Source organism: Lycorma delicatula, chromosome 1 (assembly GCF_047948215.1).
Source record: "Lycorma delicatula isolate Av1 chromosome 1, ASM4794821v1, whole genome shotgun sequence".
Lineage (NCBI taxonomy): Eukaryota > Metazoa > Arthropoda > Insecta > Hemiptera > Fulgoridae > Lycorma > Lycorma delicatula.
In genome coordinates this window covers 299,496,625-299,515,504 of record NC_134455.1, presented here as the reverse complement: position 1 = coordinate 299,515,504, position 18,880 = coordinate 299,496,625, and the positions used below count along the sequence as shown (strand labels likewise).

Sequence of the window (18,880 nt, the reverse complement as noted above, 5' to 3'; positions counted from 1 at the left end):
TGTTAAATAAAAAACTGTTGCTGAATAAGGCGTTTTTACAAACAAATGTGAGCCTACAGGATACAAGTTTAGGGTACGGCAAGCGTTAGCAATATCGACATCATCCACAGGTCCCAGAACAAAATGTGAAGAACATATCGGAGATGCCATGGTTTGTGAAGAACAAGGAGATCGACGATTACCTAGGAATGTCATCTTTCGTGAAGAAATTCACCGGATAAGCTTAAAGAATATACTGAAGCATAACATGCATGAAAACCATCTGGCTGTTAATCTGTTGGGTAACAGTGAGGCTGTGAGACGACAGAAAAGATGGCATGTTTTGGGTTTTTATACTGTTGTACAATGAATATTTTATTTTATTTGTTTTATTAACAGTTATCTGTTATCTTAACGATTTAACCTTTTTCGCTATGTTTAATTACACGTTTATCTATGAGTATTTTGTTACAACTTTGTGTGTATTGTTAGTTATAATTTATTGGTTGTACTTTTAATTACATATGCCTTGTTTAAAATTATTTCATTGCTTTGGGAGGTATCACTGGATATCTCTCTTTCATGTCATTGTTGTTTTATATGATTTTCTTATAATTTCGTTATTTGGGAAACTGTTTGTAAATAAAACTGTAAAAAAAAAACTTGTATAGGAGGCAATTAAATGCCGTTTTTAAAAATAATAACCAGATGTTAAATTAATTACCTAAAGAAAACTAAGTCACTAAGTGATAATATAAAGAAAAAATTAAAACTAATTAAATTGCAATTTTCAAAGAAATTCTTGTTAGAAAATGCCTCTAATTAAAAGAAAAAATGGTGTTTAATCTACATACCAACGTCGCAGAGTGGAAGGGTATTTATTGCATTCATTTATTTTCTTTATCTACTTATTAATAATTGTGTCCAGTTTTTACGTATTTAGAAAAATAGTTTTGCATAATCAAACAAATAACTACTTTATCATATGACTCAGTTTTTTTTTGCGTAAAGAATATTTTTGTGTAACGTAAACAAAGAAAATAGGTTTTATCTGTTTAAAAGTTTTCAAAACTATTTATTTAATTCAAAGGTTTGATTTTATTTACCTATTACATCGTCATAATCTAGATTTTATATATGTTACAAAGCAAATTTAAATAACATCTCTTGAACCTCAGCTTCTTTATATGCATCACAGCGGTATTTAATGGAATAAACAGTACATAGGAGAATAATGCACTTTTTCCCTAACCTTAGAATGCACTTCTCCAACTGAATAGAGAAATCAGAATTCTTATGAAAAACTTATTTTTCTGAATCGGAAAGTTATTAACAAATAATTATTTGGATTTTTCTTTGTAGTAGGACTTAAAAAAATGTTTGGTTAAGAAATGTTGAAATATTTTATTTTAGCCAACATTACTGCACAATACATTCATATTTTTTTATTTATAAATTTCTTGAAATTTATAGTATATTCATATTAACGAAAAAATCGTACAACATGAAAAATCACTTCCGTCGAGTGGAAATTTATTAATTAAGTCGCTAGCGACTGATTAATTAGAAAGATTAGTTATATTAGAAGAAACTATTGTACGATTTCATAAAACTTTTCTTAGTACTAACACTAAGAATAAAAAAATTAGGTGAGTATATTTCCCACTTATTTCTCGTTCTGGCACTCTCTAGATAAATATATTATTATTTTTATTCTACTCTTATTTTTATTCATAAAACAAAGAGAGCAATTATTATTACCTAAGGGTAATAATAAATGAGAATAATAATTATTCTCATTTGTCAAGACATGAGGAAATGTGGAGGGAGAGGAGTAACAATCTTGTAAAAACCTGGGTCCATCTGGCACCGGATGGTAGCACCCAGTTATTGGCCATTTTTCATTACAGATGAAAAATGGCCAATGGTCAGAAGGTCAGATGAGGAGAAATTACAAATGTCAACAAGGCGGAAGAGCCTAGGGGAGGCAATCCCGAAGGAAAACCTGCAAGTTTGAAAGGAGTGAGGTAGCTGCCCTACCAACAAACTTATCTTGCATGGCGCTTGTAACTCAGTCAAGGGAACGTTCTATTACTGGCTGCGTTTATAATAGCCTCCTGTAGGATCGGCACTACGGATAAACCAACTGGAAATATGAAACAGAAATATCTTGGCAATTGAATTCATTGCAAATTGGTACGTGGAATGTGAAAAGAACAGCTTATAAAGAACAGGAATTATCGAAAACACTTGGTAAAAGAAAAATTGATACTGCGGCAATTGCAGAATATAAAATATAGCTTAAATCATCTCTTAATCATCATATGTTAAGAATTATTATTGACTGTTGTACAGTAGTGTCAAGAAGACGGAGCGAGGCAAGGGTGTGGCTTTTATAATTAACAGGAGATGGCAAAACATACTAAAGAATTATCCGTTTATCTCTGACCGTGTAATTACTATACAGCTTCAACACAGTAAAGGAAAAATTCTTGGAAACGAATGAATTATATGAGCAGATTCAAAAAATAATTTAACTGTAGCTCTTACGGCTTCCAAATGAGGCCGGAATATGATGGATGATATCAATGCACGTTTGAGCAGTCAACCTATAGATGGGATTGTTGAAACTTTTGGTGAAAAGATATGCAATAGAAATGGTGAAGTGTTGAGGGATTTTGCAACTTTTAACCGGCTGAAAGTGAGGAATCCTTTCTTCCGCAAGCAAGACATTCATAAATACACACGATAACTAGAAGACGTCGTTCAATGATTGACTATAGTATGTTCAATAGCTGGGCAGGTGTCGGATACTAGAATGTACAGACGTATACTAGGCCCAGCCAAAGTACGCGCCTATGACGTCACGACTAGACTGCGTATTACTACTCGGCCTGAAAACATAAACTCCGTATATCAAATCAAAGTATTACTTATTATCATATTGTACGCGGTAATAACTCTCATATTTACATTTATTAATTATATACAATACGTAATTAATTCTTTTATAACCTTTATTTGTACTAAATTATTAATTTTTATTAATAAACAAAAGCTTACCTGAATCTTCTTAATGCATCTAATTCAAACTTCTAGCATGTTCACCATCCTCGCAGAACGAATCACTATCACTGTCAATTTCATTTTCACTTTCACTATCAGAGTCTACATGTGTAATATAACGTTCTCTCATTTAATCTATTAGTGGTTTCAGTTTTTATACCCTTTTCCAATAAATTTTACTTCTTCACAATAGGGTTACCATCTTCATTCATAGAATTAATTTTCTTCGTAGTTAATTTTTCAACATTTGTGAAATAAAATGTTGTGTTTTCATTCGCCACATGTCTTTTTACGGCTGACCATACTATCTCGATCGGATTCATCAAATCAGGACGGTATGATGGGAGTCTAAGAACACGATGCCCATTTATTTTTCAAAAGTTTATCCAAGTGATATTTTTGTACTTTAGATTTATGCAATTTTACTAATTCATATAACTGTTTTCAGCATTTTTTAACTATACGAAATATGGGTTTTCTCCAGCCAATCGGTCATATCTTTTCTTCTGACGTTAGAATTTGTCGTTTTATCAATACATGTATTGTGATAAGGGGTGTTATCAACAACTACTACTGACATTGGTGGAAGATTTGGAATTAATTTTTCACGCGCCCATTTCATGAAATACACTGTATTCATGTTTCATGTAGTCATCACTCTTCAAACTTTGCTTTCCAAGTTAGTAATGCGTTTGGAATAAAACCGATTTCTTCTCCAGCATGAATTATTATTAAACGGTCAGCTTTATTATTCGGCCCATGAAGTGCGTCAATAATACCCCTCAGATGACGACTTTGTCGAAAAATGCAACCTTAAAACTTACGTTTCATCCAAATAAACAATTGTAGCATTGCTTTGTTTGTACTTAGCCACTGCCTACAAATATTTAATTCTCTTTCACCTGATATCGGATTTCATAATTCAAATTTTTCTATTATTTTCAGTTTTACGCTATTTGAAACCTAATTCTTTCAAAATAACAGCTAAAGTTAATCCATTGCCTTTAAAACCAATAGATGAAGTTCTTAACTTTTTTAAGGTAGGTAATTCATTCTTCTTTGAATAAAATTCATTAACTCTTCTTTTAACTACACCTAAATCAAAACTGTCCAGTCCACTGACAGGTTTCGAACGTCGTTAATACTTTTTCGGCGCGCTGAAAGAATACGATTGGGATGTTTACTGAAGAATCATGTCTTTAATCTCTTCTGAGTTTTCGAACCTGTATTCTTGATATCCCACCGGCAGCAGCAGATCTTTCTTCGCATTTTTGAATGTCAATTATATGTTTGTCGTCAGTTAATTTACCTACTTTTAGAGCCTCTTTTTTCATAAAATCATAAACATTATTTATAATTTCACGTGCTTGAGTCCTAAGTTTTTTTTCTTAATTACGGACTTAAATTCTGTTATAACATACCTCACTAATAACACACGAATAAAACAAAAATTAATATATTACAAAAAAAATGTGCGTAAAACAATGAGTAATTATAAAATGATATGACCGCACAAAAACGCTATCCGAGTCCATTCACTGAACACGAATTAAACTGGGCTAAATTTTATTTCTCTATACACACATTGTGTACTACGAATGACGGATCTAAATGTAATCGTGATGAAAGACAATTTCTAACTGCGTGTATAAATATTTGTAGTTCTGTACATAATACCAATTAGAGCATTAGTCATTGCTTAAGGAATCGTTATTGTTTACAAGATTGAGTCATTAAGCATTTTTATACATGTAATCAACTAAAGTGGAAATAATTGAACACACAAAAACATAAATATATTTTTTGGGCGCCCCTATTGTTTGTAAGTCGAAAAATTAAATAAAAATAATAATTACGCGCAAAAATAATATTTTGGAAAACAATAATATAATGAGATGTCAGCACGTGACATCACAAGCTCGTAGATTCGTTGGGGCAATTATAGAGATATTGGTTCAAATGATTATTTGGTAGTATCATCTTTAAACCTGTACATTATGGAAAAATCGAAGTTTAAATAACAGTAAAAAAGTTAATAATGAAAATTATAAGGTGTACTCGCTTAAAAATAAGAGTATTAGATGGTTATACCAGGAAGGAAGAACAGATATATTAAAGAAGATGCCAGCCCAGGATAGTATGTAGGAAGAATTCGCAAAATTAAAGATGGCTATAAGAAAGGCTGCATCAGAGACATTAAGATTACAAGAGAAGTTCCAGAGACGTAAAGATTTTCAAAATATGGAATCATGACCTGCATTCGGTACTTAAAGAGAAAAAATATCCTTACAAGAAGATGTTGAATAACCATAACGAAGAAACAACTTCAGCAAACAAACAGATTAAAGCTAGAACTAAGAGGTTAGCTAGAAAGTTTTCGTGTCCAGTCATGGGATCACTTCGTTTGAGATATGGAAGATGGTCTGCATGGTGGGCAGGTAATGGCCAACAAGGCAATGAGTTTCCTTAACTCTGATGTCAGAGAGAGCGTGACAATTGGAATGAATGAATGGAATACTACAGAACATTGTACGATAATGTACAAAGGTAGTTCTGATTGCTTTAATGTGACAATTTTTTTTTTCTGGGCTAAAAACGCTTGGCGTTATCATCACCCGGATACTACATATTTGTTGAAATAAACAAACAGATATCACATTTTACTTCATTTGAGAATTGTCACGCAGATAGAATTACCATGGATGAATATTGATGACAGTTTTCAAAAAGGCGAGAAGAAGAAAGGTAACTGGAGTTGATAATAATATCGGTGCCTGTTCTTCAACTTGAGATTATCACATTTCTTTAACGTGTTCTTGGTAGACCCCAGAAGAGTAGAATATTTCAAGAAGAATCACCAAATTTGTGCAATAACCATAGGGAAATCAGTCTATTAAATATAACATATGTTTCAATAATTCGTCGGAAAATGGTAATGGACTGTAATTAATAAAGAATAGGTGGGTTTCAGAAAGAGTAAATCCTGTAATGATGCAGTTTTTGTCATGAAGCAGATTATTCAGAAACGCAAGCCGTATAATCTTGAAACTCATTATGCTTTTGTTGACTTTGAGAAGACTTTTGATAGCGTAGATAGGAAACTGTTATGGAATACATTGAACAACAGAGAATACCCTGCTAATTTAATATCAGTTATTTGCAGCACTTAAAAATCGTAGCATTTAAAGATAATATTGTATCTATTGAAATTGGTGATAGATCACGTAAGTGTTTTATAATGAGTCAAGGTGTAAAGCAGGGATGCTGTATATCACCTACGCCTTTCAAAATATACATTCATGATATATTAAAAATTTGAAAGAAAATATAAATACTGGGATACAGCTAGATAACTATATTTTAAGTTCATTATTTTATACTGATGACAAAGTAATAATAGCAGACAGTGAGACTGTGCTACAAAGGAGATTGTACAAATTGTAAAATACATGTAACGACTTTCGGATGACAATATCGTTATTTAAAGCAATGGCAAATTTAAGACAATGGCTTTCTTGGGTAATCTACCAGTTGGGACAAAGATAATCTTTGAGAATACTATTCTTGAGCAGGTCTCACCATTAGGATGTGGCTTACCATTTCATAAGAATGAGGACGTTTTACATAAAATGGATAAAGTTAGAAATGTCTGTGAAACAACAAATACCACTTTTAAAAATAAGGCTAAAAGGAAAACAAAACTGAAATTTTTTAAAACGTTGGCTGTTTCATTCCTACTTTACAGGAGTAAAACATGGGTGATTTCGAAAGAGGAAGAATCTGTGATTAAAAGCTACAGAAATGAGATATTTAAGAGCATCCTCAGGTTAGACTAGACTAGACAAAAAACGTAAAGAAGGTATTCCACGAGAACTCAATATGATGCCGTTGTAAGATACAATGAGTAATTATCGAGTTAACTGGTGTGACCATTTAAATAGAATGTCTTCAGAAAGTTTACTACTTAAATCTTTTGAATATAATCCTTGAGGAAGGAGAGATCGAGGAAGCGTAATGGCGCCAGTACGGACTGAAAAAGCCTATTCTCGATATGGCAAAGAAGAAGGTTCTATGCAAATTTATGGTTATGTAAGTATAAAACACATACCAATACAGAGGAAGTAAACGCAATATTTTTCTTTTTTAAGTCCTGTTTTTTACTCATTCAACATTTGGTCAGTGTTCGAAATTTTCAATTATACGTTGATTATAATATGCGTATGATTCTTACGTATGATTAATATGCAATTAATTCATCAGAGGTATTTTCTTTAACTAGTAAATCAGATCTATATGATCACAAGAATTTTCATGAATTTTGTTGATATTTTAAAAATAAATATAAAATTCGTAATTGTTCACATTACAAAGGTTTTACTATATATAAATAATCTTGTAATAAAAATTTTAATAAATTAAATTCAGATTACGTAGTGAAATACAAATACCACTGCTTTATACGTTTAAAGCTTTATTAATCTGATAAACCTTTGCAAAGTGAAAGTTTAGAGATATATTGTCAAACGATTATTATTTGGACACGTTCCTACTGACCAACTGAAATATGTTTGAATGATACAAGGATATAAATGTGATATCTCTATTACGTAACATATTTCTTATGTAGGCTATTTATTCTAACAAAAACGTTTCATCTTTGTCGGTAATAATATATATGGAAGCATATTATACTACGTATGAGATCTTGACAAAATAAAAATAAAATAAATTTAATATAATCATCGATAATGATAAATAAACTAAACTGCATAAAATTTTCTCTTTAGAAATTATTGGCCACTTTAGAAATCGAACTTTCGTTTGAAATGAAGGATATGAAAAAAGTGCAAATTGAAAAAAAAAATTGTTTTATTATTATTATTAACTCTCTTCAGTTTATAAAATTTATATGAAATATATAAATATTTAAATTCAATTTTATTATTTGTAATTATTTTTCAATTTAACAGCAAATATTTTCGATCATATTCTTATGCTTACGATTTTGTATGTTATCAGTCTGTGAAGTAAATATAATACATTGCTATAAATTTAAGTTATTTAGTTTTATTAAATCCAAATAATACTAGAAATCCGATTATATCATCCATTTCGGCCTCTGTGGCGCGAGTGGTAACGACTCGGCCTTTCATCAGAGGTCTCGGGTTTGAATCCCGGTCAGGCATGGCATTTTCACATACACACACACACACACTAAAAATAATTCATCGGTTAGACGTGTTTTTCCCACCTCCTATTAAGTTTTTCTTTTTCTCCGTATTATTTTGTTTTTCAATTTTCGTAGTTTTTCGTGTTCTTGTTCGTTTGTTTTGTTTCGAATTATTTCCGTTATTTAATTATGTTTTTAGTTAATTTTTATATTTGTTGTACCGCTGCATAACATTTGATTTGGTGTTGTTCTGTTTCGCTTTGTTTATCTACTCACTCTTATTTTGTGTTGTTGAATTACTTTCGTTGTTACTTATCGTCTTTTGTTGACTATCTCCATTATTAAATTATAGTTCTTGCTTTCAGCCTACGGTTGCTAGGATTATTTATTGGCGACAACAGCTTTTGAATTTGTTCAAGTAGTTGTTTATTATCGAGGTAGGGAGCATTCTAGGTCGAATTTTGGCACGTGTTTATATTGAAACAGTGGTTGACATAACGAAAGTTCTTTACTTTATCAATTTAAGTTACATTCAATTGATTATGTCCCATTCCGATGAAACACAGGATGTCTCTCGTACCCTTCGTGATGGGTCATAATTTCGGGCGGAAGAGACACTCAGGAAGGCCTCTAGAGACAATCTGCTGAGTACCCGAAGGGGTATGGTCATTGAGGGAGACAGATCAATGACTCTTCTAGAGAGAGTGTACAGGAGGAGTCGAGTGAGAAAGAGGACCCGCCTTTATCATCAGAGGCTGTTCCGGGCGCGACTCTGGTTCCGAGTGAGATTAAGATGGACAACGGTTATGTGGAGGAGATTAAACCAACTAATAAGTGGTCACAGTCGCAGTCTCCGCCACTAGTGGGCCACAAGAGGAGGCAACGTTCTATTGGAGGAAGATTTGATGCGCAAATTGTGGAGTTCGGGGATGATTCATCAGCTGGGATCCTTGACGGGACCAATGCGGTGCCAAGTGGAAAGAAATGATCTGTGTTGACGGGCTCTGCAATCATGACCGCCTTTCAGGAAATGCTTGGGGTTGGAATACTGCATGGCTTGCTGCAGTTAACTCCGAATACGAAGCGTGAGATTAAACAGGGTTTGGAGACGATAATGGATTTAGTGAGGGCACTTAACATGGTTGCCTGGTCTGGACTGCTAACAGAATCGCTGGGGAGAGACTGGGAAGCTGCTCCATCTATGTTAAATACACTGACGCATACCCCTCCGAAGAACCGTGATCTGAATGACATCGTGTCGGGGTCGCTCACGGACGAGGAGTTGCTTGAAGTCTGGATGTGAACTGGCCAGCCAGTGTAATGGCGCTGGTAGATCGTGTTATGAAAAAGTCTTCAGCTGTGGTGGATTTATTAACCTCTATAAAACCAAGCCTGGGGAGGGTCATGAAACGTGCTCTGGGGTTGCAGCATGTGATATTGTAGAAGATATTTTCCAATTTTTGGGACGAAGTGAGGTCATGGTGATTAACAAACGTTTCACTCTATACTACGATTCCGGGGCCGGGGAGACTGCGGCCCTGAAGATAATCTTGGGAGCATTGAAGGATATTGGGAAGATGTCTCCCGAACCTGTGTTTCTATTATCGGCTGACAAGAATGGTCGATATGTCGAAAGGCTAGTTTTAGTCGACTGGGGTCAAGGTGGTGCAGCATAATACTTTTTCAGTATTACATAAAACGATAAAAGAAACAGATAAGTAGTGTACACTATTAAACCTCGGTACAGAGCTCAAAAGCGCATAGATCAAAGTGGAATCAAGAGGCGATGGCAAAAAAAATGTGTGAGCGTAGAAGCAGAAAAGCCTGCATGGATGTTACTTTGCGGAAATCGAAATAGAAACAACAAGTAAAATTGCCTCGTTAATATCCCTAAAGAGAAGAATACTGTTTCCAGAAACCGAAAGTTTCATAATGGTGAAGCAAAATCAGGTAATTTGCACATATAACTTTAAAAAGTATACAGTCAAAAAGAAATGTGATCACAAATGCAGATAATGCATGAAAATACCAGAAAAGATCAAGCGTATAATCACAGGGTGTGAAAATTTAGCTCAAGAAGATTACAGCGAAAGACAGAATAATGTGCCAAAGCACTGGTAAGAAAATAACAAATAAAATAGTTGAGTCCAATTACAAAGTTGAAACTGAAAAAGTAATAGAAATTAGGAAGTCAAACTATTTTCGGACAGAATTATAACAATAGATAAAACAACAGAAAATAGACTAGATATAACACTGTATGAAAAGAAAATGAAGAAAACATTCCTGAATGATATAACTGAGATCAACACAACAAACTCGAGAAGATTATTTAAACGGACAAATACAAGAATCTTGCGATGGAAATCAAGAAGTAAAACTAGACCAAGTCAATAACTATTTTACCAGTGGTGATATCGGCAATAGTTGTCATACCACAGAAGACCATCACAAGCCTGAATTCAGTAAAAGAAAATTAATTGCTTTGTTGAAGCGATGCAGGGAGCTGTACTATTCTCCATAGCCAGAATTGTGTTAAATCATCGCAGATATGTACACATAATCTATACCCATGATCACAGAATTATACCCGCAGATTAAATCCCCAATTATTACCAGGGTATACGATGGGGAAATAATAAAATTATTTCATTAAATTTTGTAAAAAGCGAAAAAAATTCTTTAGCATCAGTAAACTTCCTTGTCGTATGATCATCTGAGAAGTTCCGACAAAATTTATGGAAAACATTTGAAACTAAAAATTGAAAAAAGTAGTAAAAATAAATAAATAGATAAATATAAGTAATGATTTGAAAACTATTTTAATTCTCTAATGTTGATGAGTTGAAAAACATTCGTTTTTTTATAGTATTCTTCCATTAGGGCAGGTCCTGTGACGGCTGCTGCTTTGTCTTTGTTTCAATATTATTTATTATTTGTTTCAGCATATTTTGCCTTTTTCATAATCAAAGTCATCATTTGAAATCTCTTCCTTAGTTTTCCTTTCCTTACATTCACCGAGCTTCTAACGCATTCACTAATAATCACGTTCTTCTCATACAATGTCCTAACCAGTTCCTTTTCCTATATTTAATCACATTTACCATTTTCCTTTTCTCTCCGAGAGCTTAATATAATACTTTTTCATTTGATACATGATCTTGCCTACATTATCATTTTGGGCGTCACCCACATCACAAAATCCCAATTCTTTTTCTGTCTGTATTTCTCGTCGTACACAATTCAGCTCCATTGAGATCACACTCCAAATAAAACATTTCATTAATCCCTTCCTTAACGCTAAGTTAACTTTTCACAAAGCAGTCTTCCCTTCTTATTAAATACCTGCTTACTTCTTCATATTCTTATTTAAATTTTTACTGCGCAAACAAACCTTTGTTTTATTATATCTTGAAAAACAAGTTTCAATAATTGAATTCTACGATTAATTGATATTTATACTTAAAACCCTCACGTAAAATTATTCGCAAAAAACACAAGTTAAAAAGTAAAAACAAGATAAAAAAAGCAAAAGTCCAACCTTAACCTTATTACTCGTATTATATCTTGAGAAAAAAAAGTTATTTTACTAAATAGTCAGTTGCTTTCTCAGATAGGAAGGACGTTAACTACACCCCCAGTCATCCTTGTGGTGAGCAGAGTGAAATTCCAGCTTGAATGGTTGACTATATTACCGTTTTATTGAGCTTGGTAAGCTGATGTGAGATAACAGATTGGCTCTTCGAAGAAAGCAACGGTAAACTATTACATTTCATCCATTTCCAGGTAGCCTGGGGATGGGATGATTGTTATTCCTGGTTAAAATGGCTGTATTATTTTCGGAAGTGGCTGTAGTGTCATGTTACAACAGCTATTGTGCACTACAGCAGTTACGGTTGACTCAAATACGCAATTAAATAATACCGATAATTTATTTTAATTCTGGGAGAATTCTACGTGATCGACACATGAAATTTTTCGATAAAATATTAGTGTATATTACATGGCAAGAAAATTAACATTAATAGGATAAGAAATTAAAAATGACCAAAGTTTGGGATTAAAATAAAACAATGGTACGTTTCTACAATTTTGTTTAGTGTAAGGACGTAGAATGAACAATGAAAGAAAAAAGTAATAAATGGTATTCCAATAATATTTAATAAAATTTGAATGAAATATAAAACCGTTAACAAATTATTTAACTTAGTATTTTTATTTATCTAAAATTAAAGTTTTTCATATGATTAGGATAATAAGCTATAAAAAATAATTAAATTTTAATGTAATTTCTTTTGTAAAGTAGGTAGCTTTTATATCTAATAATTATAATTTACATATAAAATATTTCTTAAAATATAATACGCCGTAACATGCACAATAATGAAGTTTGCATTGCCAGGACTTTCCCCTCTTGTACTGGATGTAGTCAATAAAACCGGTCTCTTAGCAGAGAACATTCTTGTCGCGGGTGGGTGGAGCTGAGGGGAGAGTTGTTAACTGAAACAGGTGTGCAAAGTGTACGTTGTTTCTATGACAACCGCAGCAGAATACAAGTGTGTGTTCACAAACACACATAATGTATCAACCCACTGCAAAAGAACAAAAACACATGCATAAAATAGTAACTAAAATTTCAATGTCGAACATTACTGAATATTTTATTAAGAATAGTTTTAAAATAAGGAAATAAAACTAGTCACAGCTATAATTTTATTTTAGATTAGCTTATTACCTTTAAATAATTTGAGAGTTCGTTTCTGATATCTTTATTACAAATATTATATAATATACGAGTATAACAGCAAAATTAATATTTATGGCTGAAAAATAAATCAATTTTACATCCTGTTAAATAATTTTTTAAATAATGTAATGATCTTAAAGAGTTTACAAAGAAAGTAGAATTGATTTTTTTCTGCCTACTACTGCCTTATGATAAAATAGAGCATTATTATTATTACTTTTTTCTTTTAAGAAAATTATCAGAATTTTAAGAAATGAATTGTTGCATATCATATTGTCAGGATAGATTCTGCCAGTAGATATGGAATATATACCCGCTGGAAAATGTGTTGGAAGACCAAGGAAAAGATGGTGATAGTCTCATTTTTTGACTGGCAGTACGCCTAAACCGTGATGGAAGTCACGATGATGAGTATTACATTATTTTTAAATCTTTCTTTGTAATATTTTTAAATAATATCTTCATTGGTCTACTTTTTTGGAGTTTTGATTACTTGAAAAAAATAAATGGTATTTTGTATTGAACTTTTGTTTTGTAGTTTTTAAATTAATTTAGAATTAACTTTTAGTTGCATCTTATCAAACAGTTATTCTAATAAAGAAAATTATTCTTGAAAAATATTTGTTAGATTTATTTACGAAAAAGTTCATTTTAAAAAGTTTTTATAGTGGTTTACAAAATTAAAAATTAATATGAATAAAGAATTAATGGACATTTTTTATTTATCTACGAAAGGTTCAGTTCGAAATAAATAATAATAAAATATAGATAATGAAATGTGACAAAAGGCAGAATAATTAGAAATTAAATATTAATTTAGAGGTATATGATAAACCAAAAATTGAAGAATTTTGGTATTTGTGTTGTAAAATTAAAGTGGAGTAGAAAAGGAACAAGAACAGACAAATAAAATCAAGAAGATTTCACATGGAAATATAAGTCTTATATATATTCAAATGTAGAACTGTGAATTAGTAAGAAATTCTTAAAGATATTTCTTTGGAGTGAAGTGAAACTTTTACAAAATAAACCAGACAGAAAAAGACCAAAGGTTTTTGAAACTTTTCAGAACATAAGTGTTTGAAAATTATTTGCTGTTAAATAATCAAATCGCTGGGCTACATCCTGAAGATAATTAGAAAAGAAACTTTTTAGAACATAGTACGTGGAGTTAAAAAAAGTATAGAATAGAAAGAGATTTAGAATAGCAAAAAACCAATCAAATGACTTACCGAATGACCTCCCCAATCCATAAAAGAAAATAGTCAACTTACATGCTACAGTCTAAAGCTTACTCCTAAGATTTAATTTTGCGTATGTTATGATTTAATAAAAATACTAATCTATTCCAAACATTTATTTATATTTTTTGTTTTATTTTTTATTTATTTATTTTATTTATTTTTTTTACACCTAAATTTAAAAAAAAATTAGAGCATACCATTTTAAAAATTTCAGCACTAGAAAATTTGCGGTTAGAAACTAAATTGTTTTAGTTAAAATTCCAGTATTCAATATCTCCAAAAAAATTGAATTCCTCTATCTGCTTTATGAATCAAACGCATTGAGTGGTTAAGTGCAATCAATAGTTACTAGGAGCAAAAATGAAACAAATTATAAACTGAATGAATATTTTGATAAAATTCACAGAATTACTTAATTGATTTTTTTGCTGTTATTTCTGTTTATGCTAAATTCTTAATTTTTTATTACATATTTAATTATGTAAAATAATATATATATTCTTAATCGTAAGAAATACTTTAAGAAATCAAATTTTATTAAGAATTTTATTTGTTTTAATAAAATAATTAAACTTAAAACTTGTGTTTGTTATTAGGTGATCTTATAAGATGTAAATTATTTAAAAACAGCTTCGAATAAATGTTTGTTAATTTCATCTATTTATTTCTTTTAGTGTTGTCGAAATAAAGAACACTATAAGGAAATAGAGAACCGAGATTAAAATCCGATCAAGACTTGATCTCAGGAAACCACAGCGATTGAGTCATCAAAATACCTGAAAACAATAAAAAATAAACTGGGTCATCAATATGACGAAAATAAATAATATTTTGACTAAAAGGAAAACTAAACAAAAATAAAAACAAAAAAAAAAAGTAAAACAATCACAATAATATTTGAATAAAAACTGAATGATATTTATTACAAATCCTTTTATTTTTTTTACCGTATGAAATATTTCATATCGGGATTTGAACACAAATCTTCTGTTTTTAAGACTGAAATGATGACCATGGAGTTCGATGACAGAGAAATATAAGATTACAATTTCTTTTTATGTTGTGTGCAGTATAAATGTTTCGTTACTTTTTTGGGATACTGTGTCTAATTCCATGAATAAAAACAAAATGAAAGGGAATGTATAATAAAAAGAGTTACTCCAAAAAAAACAAAAAAACAAAAACAACACACGATATATGATTTTTTAGAGGTGGGGAATAAATTTAAAAAAATATTTTTTTGAAAATAATCCTATATAATTTATGCAATTTTAGCAGTGCAACAGAAATATGTATAATAGAACAAAAACCATATATAAATATGGTTTTTGTTATAGCTGATTTTTCTGGACACTAAAACGTAAAGAATTGCAAAGAACCCGATATCCTGTTTTTGACGTGATCAACATACTAACCGCTTTAATGAAGCTCTAGTTATATTCACCGGGAAAGGAATTGGGAAATTTATTTATAGTATAAATTTGGAATAATTTTAAAGGAATCCAATTTGTATGTATTTGTTCCTCTTATGTGAGTAAGACAGGTATTTCCATAATTTACCAAAACTTGCAAACGATCCATAAATTATGGATCCATAAATATATTAAGATAAATTAAAATTATCAACAGTTAAAATTATATTTTTTCTTAAAATCTTACGTCGAATATTACGTGAAAGTGTAGCATACAGTGTTCATACACTACCATTCCGCCACGCATGTTCATTTTCTCAAAAACAAATGAATATGCGTGGCGGAATGGTAATTTCTCAGCCTTTCATCCGGAGGTCCTGGTTCGAATCCCGCGGGCAGGTATGGCATTTTTCGTACGCTATAAATTTCAATTCCTCATAGGGATCTCTATTATCATGATAATAACCGAGTATAACACGTTCGAGACACATACCATCCTTCTGATATGTCTCGTAACCTTAAAATCGTTCAAAAAAGGAGGTTTACCATCTCTTCAATCAGGATCTGATCCCTAGGTCATATATGTAAAGACTTTTGAGTCGTCTGAGATCCCCGTTATTGTCCAACAAATTTAAAGCAAGATGGTTAACACGTGAGTTAAGCCGAGGTATATACTTTTTTGCTTAGGTGTCCAATCTCATCGCTACCAAACGGGATCCCCAGGTACTATTGAATCTCAGCATTCTTCACTAACCAGTGGTAATTACGATATGCTCCTTAGAATTTTGCTCTGAAACCTCTGGATTTCTTCCAACGTTGCTAGTGGGTCACTAGTAGTGACCCACAGTTGAATTTCATATATCCAGATTGGTTTCAAGAACACCTTATATATCCGCCCCTAGTTCGACAGAAAGAGTTGAGATCCTCTGCCCACTAGCTAGTACATTCTCTTACATTTGACATCAAGCTGCTTTGTTTCTCCCGTACGTGATGCCTCCACGTCATGGGACGATCCAGGTGTAATTATAGATACCGAGCACTGTTGGAATGTGAAATATCCACATTGTCAAAGTGAAACCGTGAACAGTCTTTCTTTCTCATCGTAAACGTTACGTGCTTGCGCTTTGCCGGGTACCCGTGTCTTCCATTTACGCAGCCTTAAGTTGAAAATACCCGACGCGGTTTGAAATTTTTCCGATGTTAGAGCCTGGTTGCCGACAACTTACAGTATCGATGTATCATCCGTACAGAAAGCAACAGTCCCGAGAAGGAAGTAACGCTGTGAAAACCCAGGTACAAAATCAGCTCCAAAACAAACTTTTTTTGAGCACCTGAATTAGTGTCAAAAAACCCAGATAGCTCCTGGCGAAATTTAACTTGCGAGGACCGATCATCTTAGTAGTTACGCAACACTAACTAGAAAAGTTGGGACAGCTATATCAAACTTGCATAGAAGTCCGTGTAACCAAAACTTCTCAAAGGCGTGTTGTAGATCCAGGAACGCCACCGAACAATATTCCTTAATTTCTAGGCACTTGATTATGACACTATTATGAGTCTCTCCTTGTCTACTTAGCCTCCAGAGCCACCGTAAAGTATTACTTCAGAGGATGAATCAGGATGACATGTATGAATGTAAATGAAGTGTAGTCTTGTACAGTCTCAGGTCAACCATTCTTGAGCTGTGTGGTTTGCCATAGAACATCGGTATCCACGGAATCTTAGAACACTCGACTTCGAAATCAGCTGATTTGCGATGACGAGTTCACCATTAGACCAACCAGGTGGATTAATCCTACGGGTCCGTTCGAGAGTAAAGTGACCAGTTAGAACAAAACTGGTGTAGGGTATCATATCATTTTTAATCAGCACAGTTTATTGTCTTCGAAGGAAAAGTCTCTCGAATACCTTAGCGTTAATCGACAGCAAGCTCATAGATCTTTTGATGACAAATCCTGAGATTGTTTACGCGGTTTCAGGACCACTGTAATTTAAAAAACCTCAGTTCTTCTGGGAAATATGTTGTTTGGAGGATCACGTTGAAGAGGTGTCGTTTGTATAATACAGCTTTAGATGGGAGCATAAAAATAGTATTGTGGATGACAGAATCATATCCGGGAACCTTTTTCAGATCCCTTATTCTCTCAGTTTTATGTACTATCTTTATAAACGAGATGGGCTTTATCAGTAAACTCAATGAAATCGGGCTATCCAAGAAACTAGTAGTTTCCACATCATCAGCCCCTACAATTTCATTAGGCTTGATAACTTCATTTAAGTGCGCAGCATATAGTTCGGCCTTCGGACTATCTCATTACTGCCTAACCAACCGATGCCCTCAAAGGAGGATATGAGAGGGAGATCGTTCGACTCACTCATGATCTCCTTCAGCAGCTTCTTTAGTCTGTGAGCAGTTCGGTCCTCAAGCCTCCTGAAGCATTGCAACCTTTTACTAATTTTTCTCTTAGAGGCAATAAGGGCTATCACCTCACTAGGGTAATTCCTCCTTCCCGTCCTTCATGTGTTCCATCAGGCCTAAAGCGCCACTTCGCATCTCGTATGGTTAAAGCCAAAGTCGTGTCGCAACATCTATATCATCTCCACATTTTATTGGTATTTCTAAAGGCAGCGCGTTTTCTACTTGGATTTGGGCCATGTCGAAAGGTGGGAGTTAACCTAAATTTTATCGTAGTATCTTCATATGGCATGCCATCCAGATAATTGGTTATGTACACCGAATAATCTTGAATATATAAGTAATACTGGTCAGTAAAATTAGTTTCAAAGATGAGGACATTTAAAATCTCGGGAGGATCAGCATCTCTAATTCTAAACTCCAATTCATATGCCGTTAATGTTACATATGGAAATATTGAGATATTTCTTCAGTAACAGATCCTAGATATCACTTTCGTTAGGAGATTTATTAATTTTCCGATCTGCTGCAGCAAGAATTCGATATTAGTCGTAAGCTTCTCAAACATATCTGCAGGAATTAAGTCTCAGCATCACAGCTTCAGCAAACGACTGTGGGTGGACATTCGACTGAACATTGAAATGACTATCTTTTTGGTCATTCAAATTTTTCAGTTTTCTTTTCCCCAAAGATGGGATATCAGTATGGGTCAAGTCCAAGGGCTTATCCTGCGTACCTACAGTCTCTCTATCAGTCTTCTGTGCATGATTCAGTTATTTTCTTTTCTGAGAAAAATTTCTTGATATACTTTGTACTCCTTAGAGTTGGCAGAGTGGTCAGACTGCA

The 18,880-nt window shown here is 32.7% G+C and overlaps 1 protein-coding gene across 1 annotated transcript in view; it reads left to right on the top strand.

Annotated features, from left to right (window-relative positions):
• The first annotated feature begins 7,059 nt into the window (after nucleotides 1–7,059).
• The window catches only part of LOC142317858 (dual specificity protein phosphatase CDC14C-like), a 132,588-nt gene continuing 120,767 nt past the window's right edge, over nucleotides 7,060–18,880 (top strand). Inside the window, exon 1 of the mRNA XM_075354407.1 lies at nucleotides 7,060–7,134. Within this exon, the coding sequence (XP_075210522.1) occupies nucleotides 7,060–7,134 (75 nt within the window). The remainder of the gene's footprint in view (nucleotides 7,135–18,880) is intronic.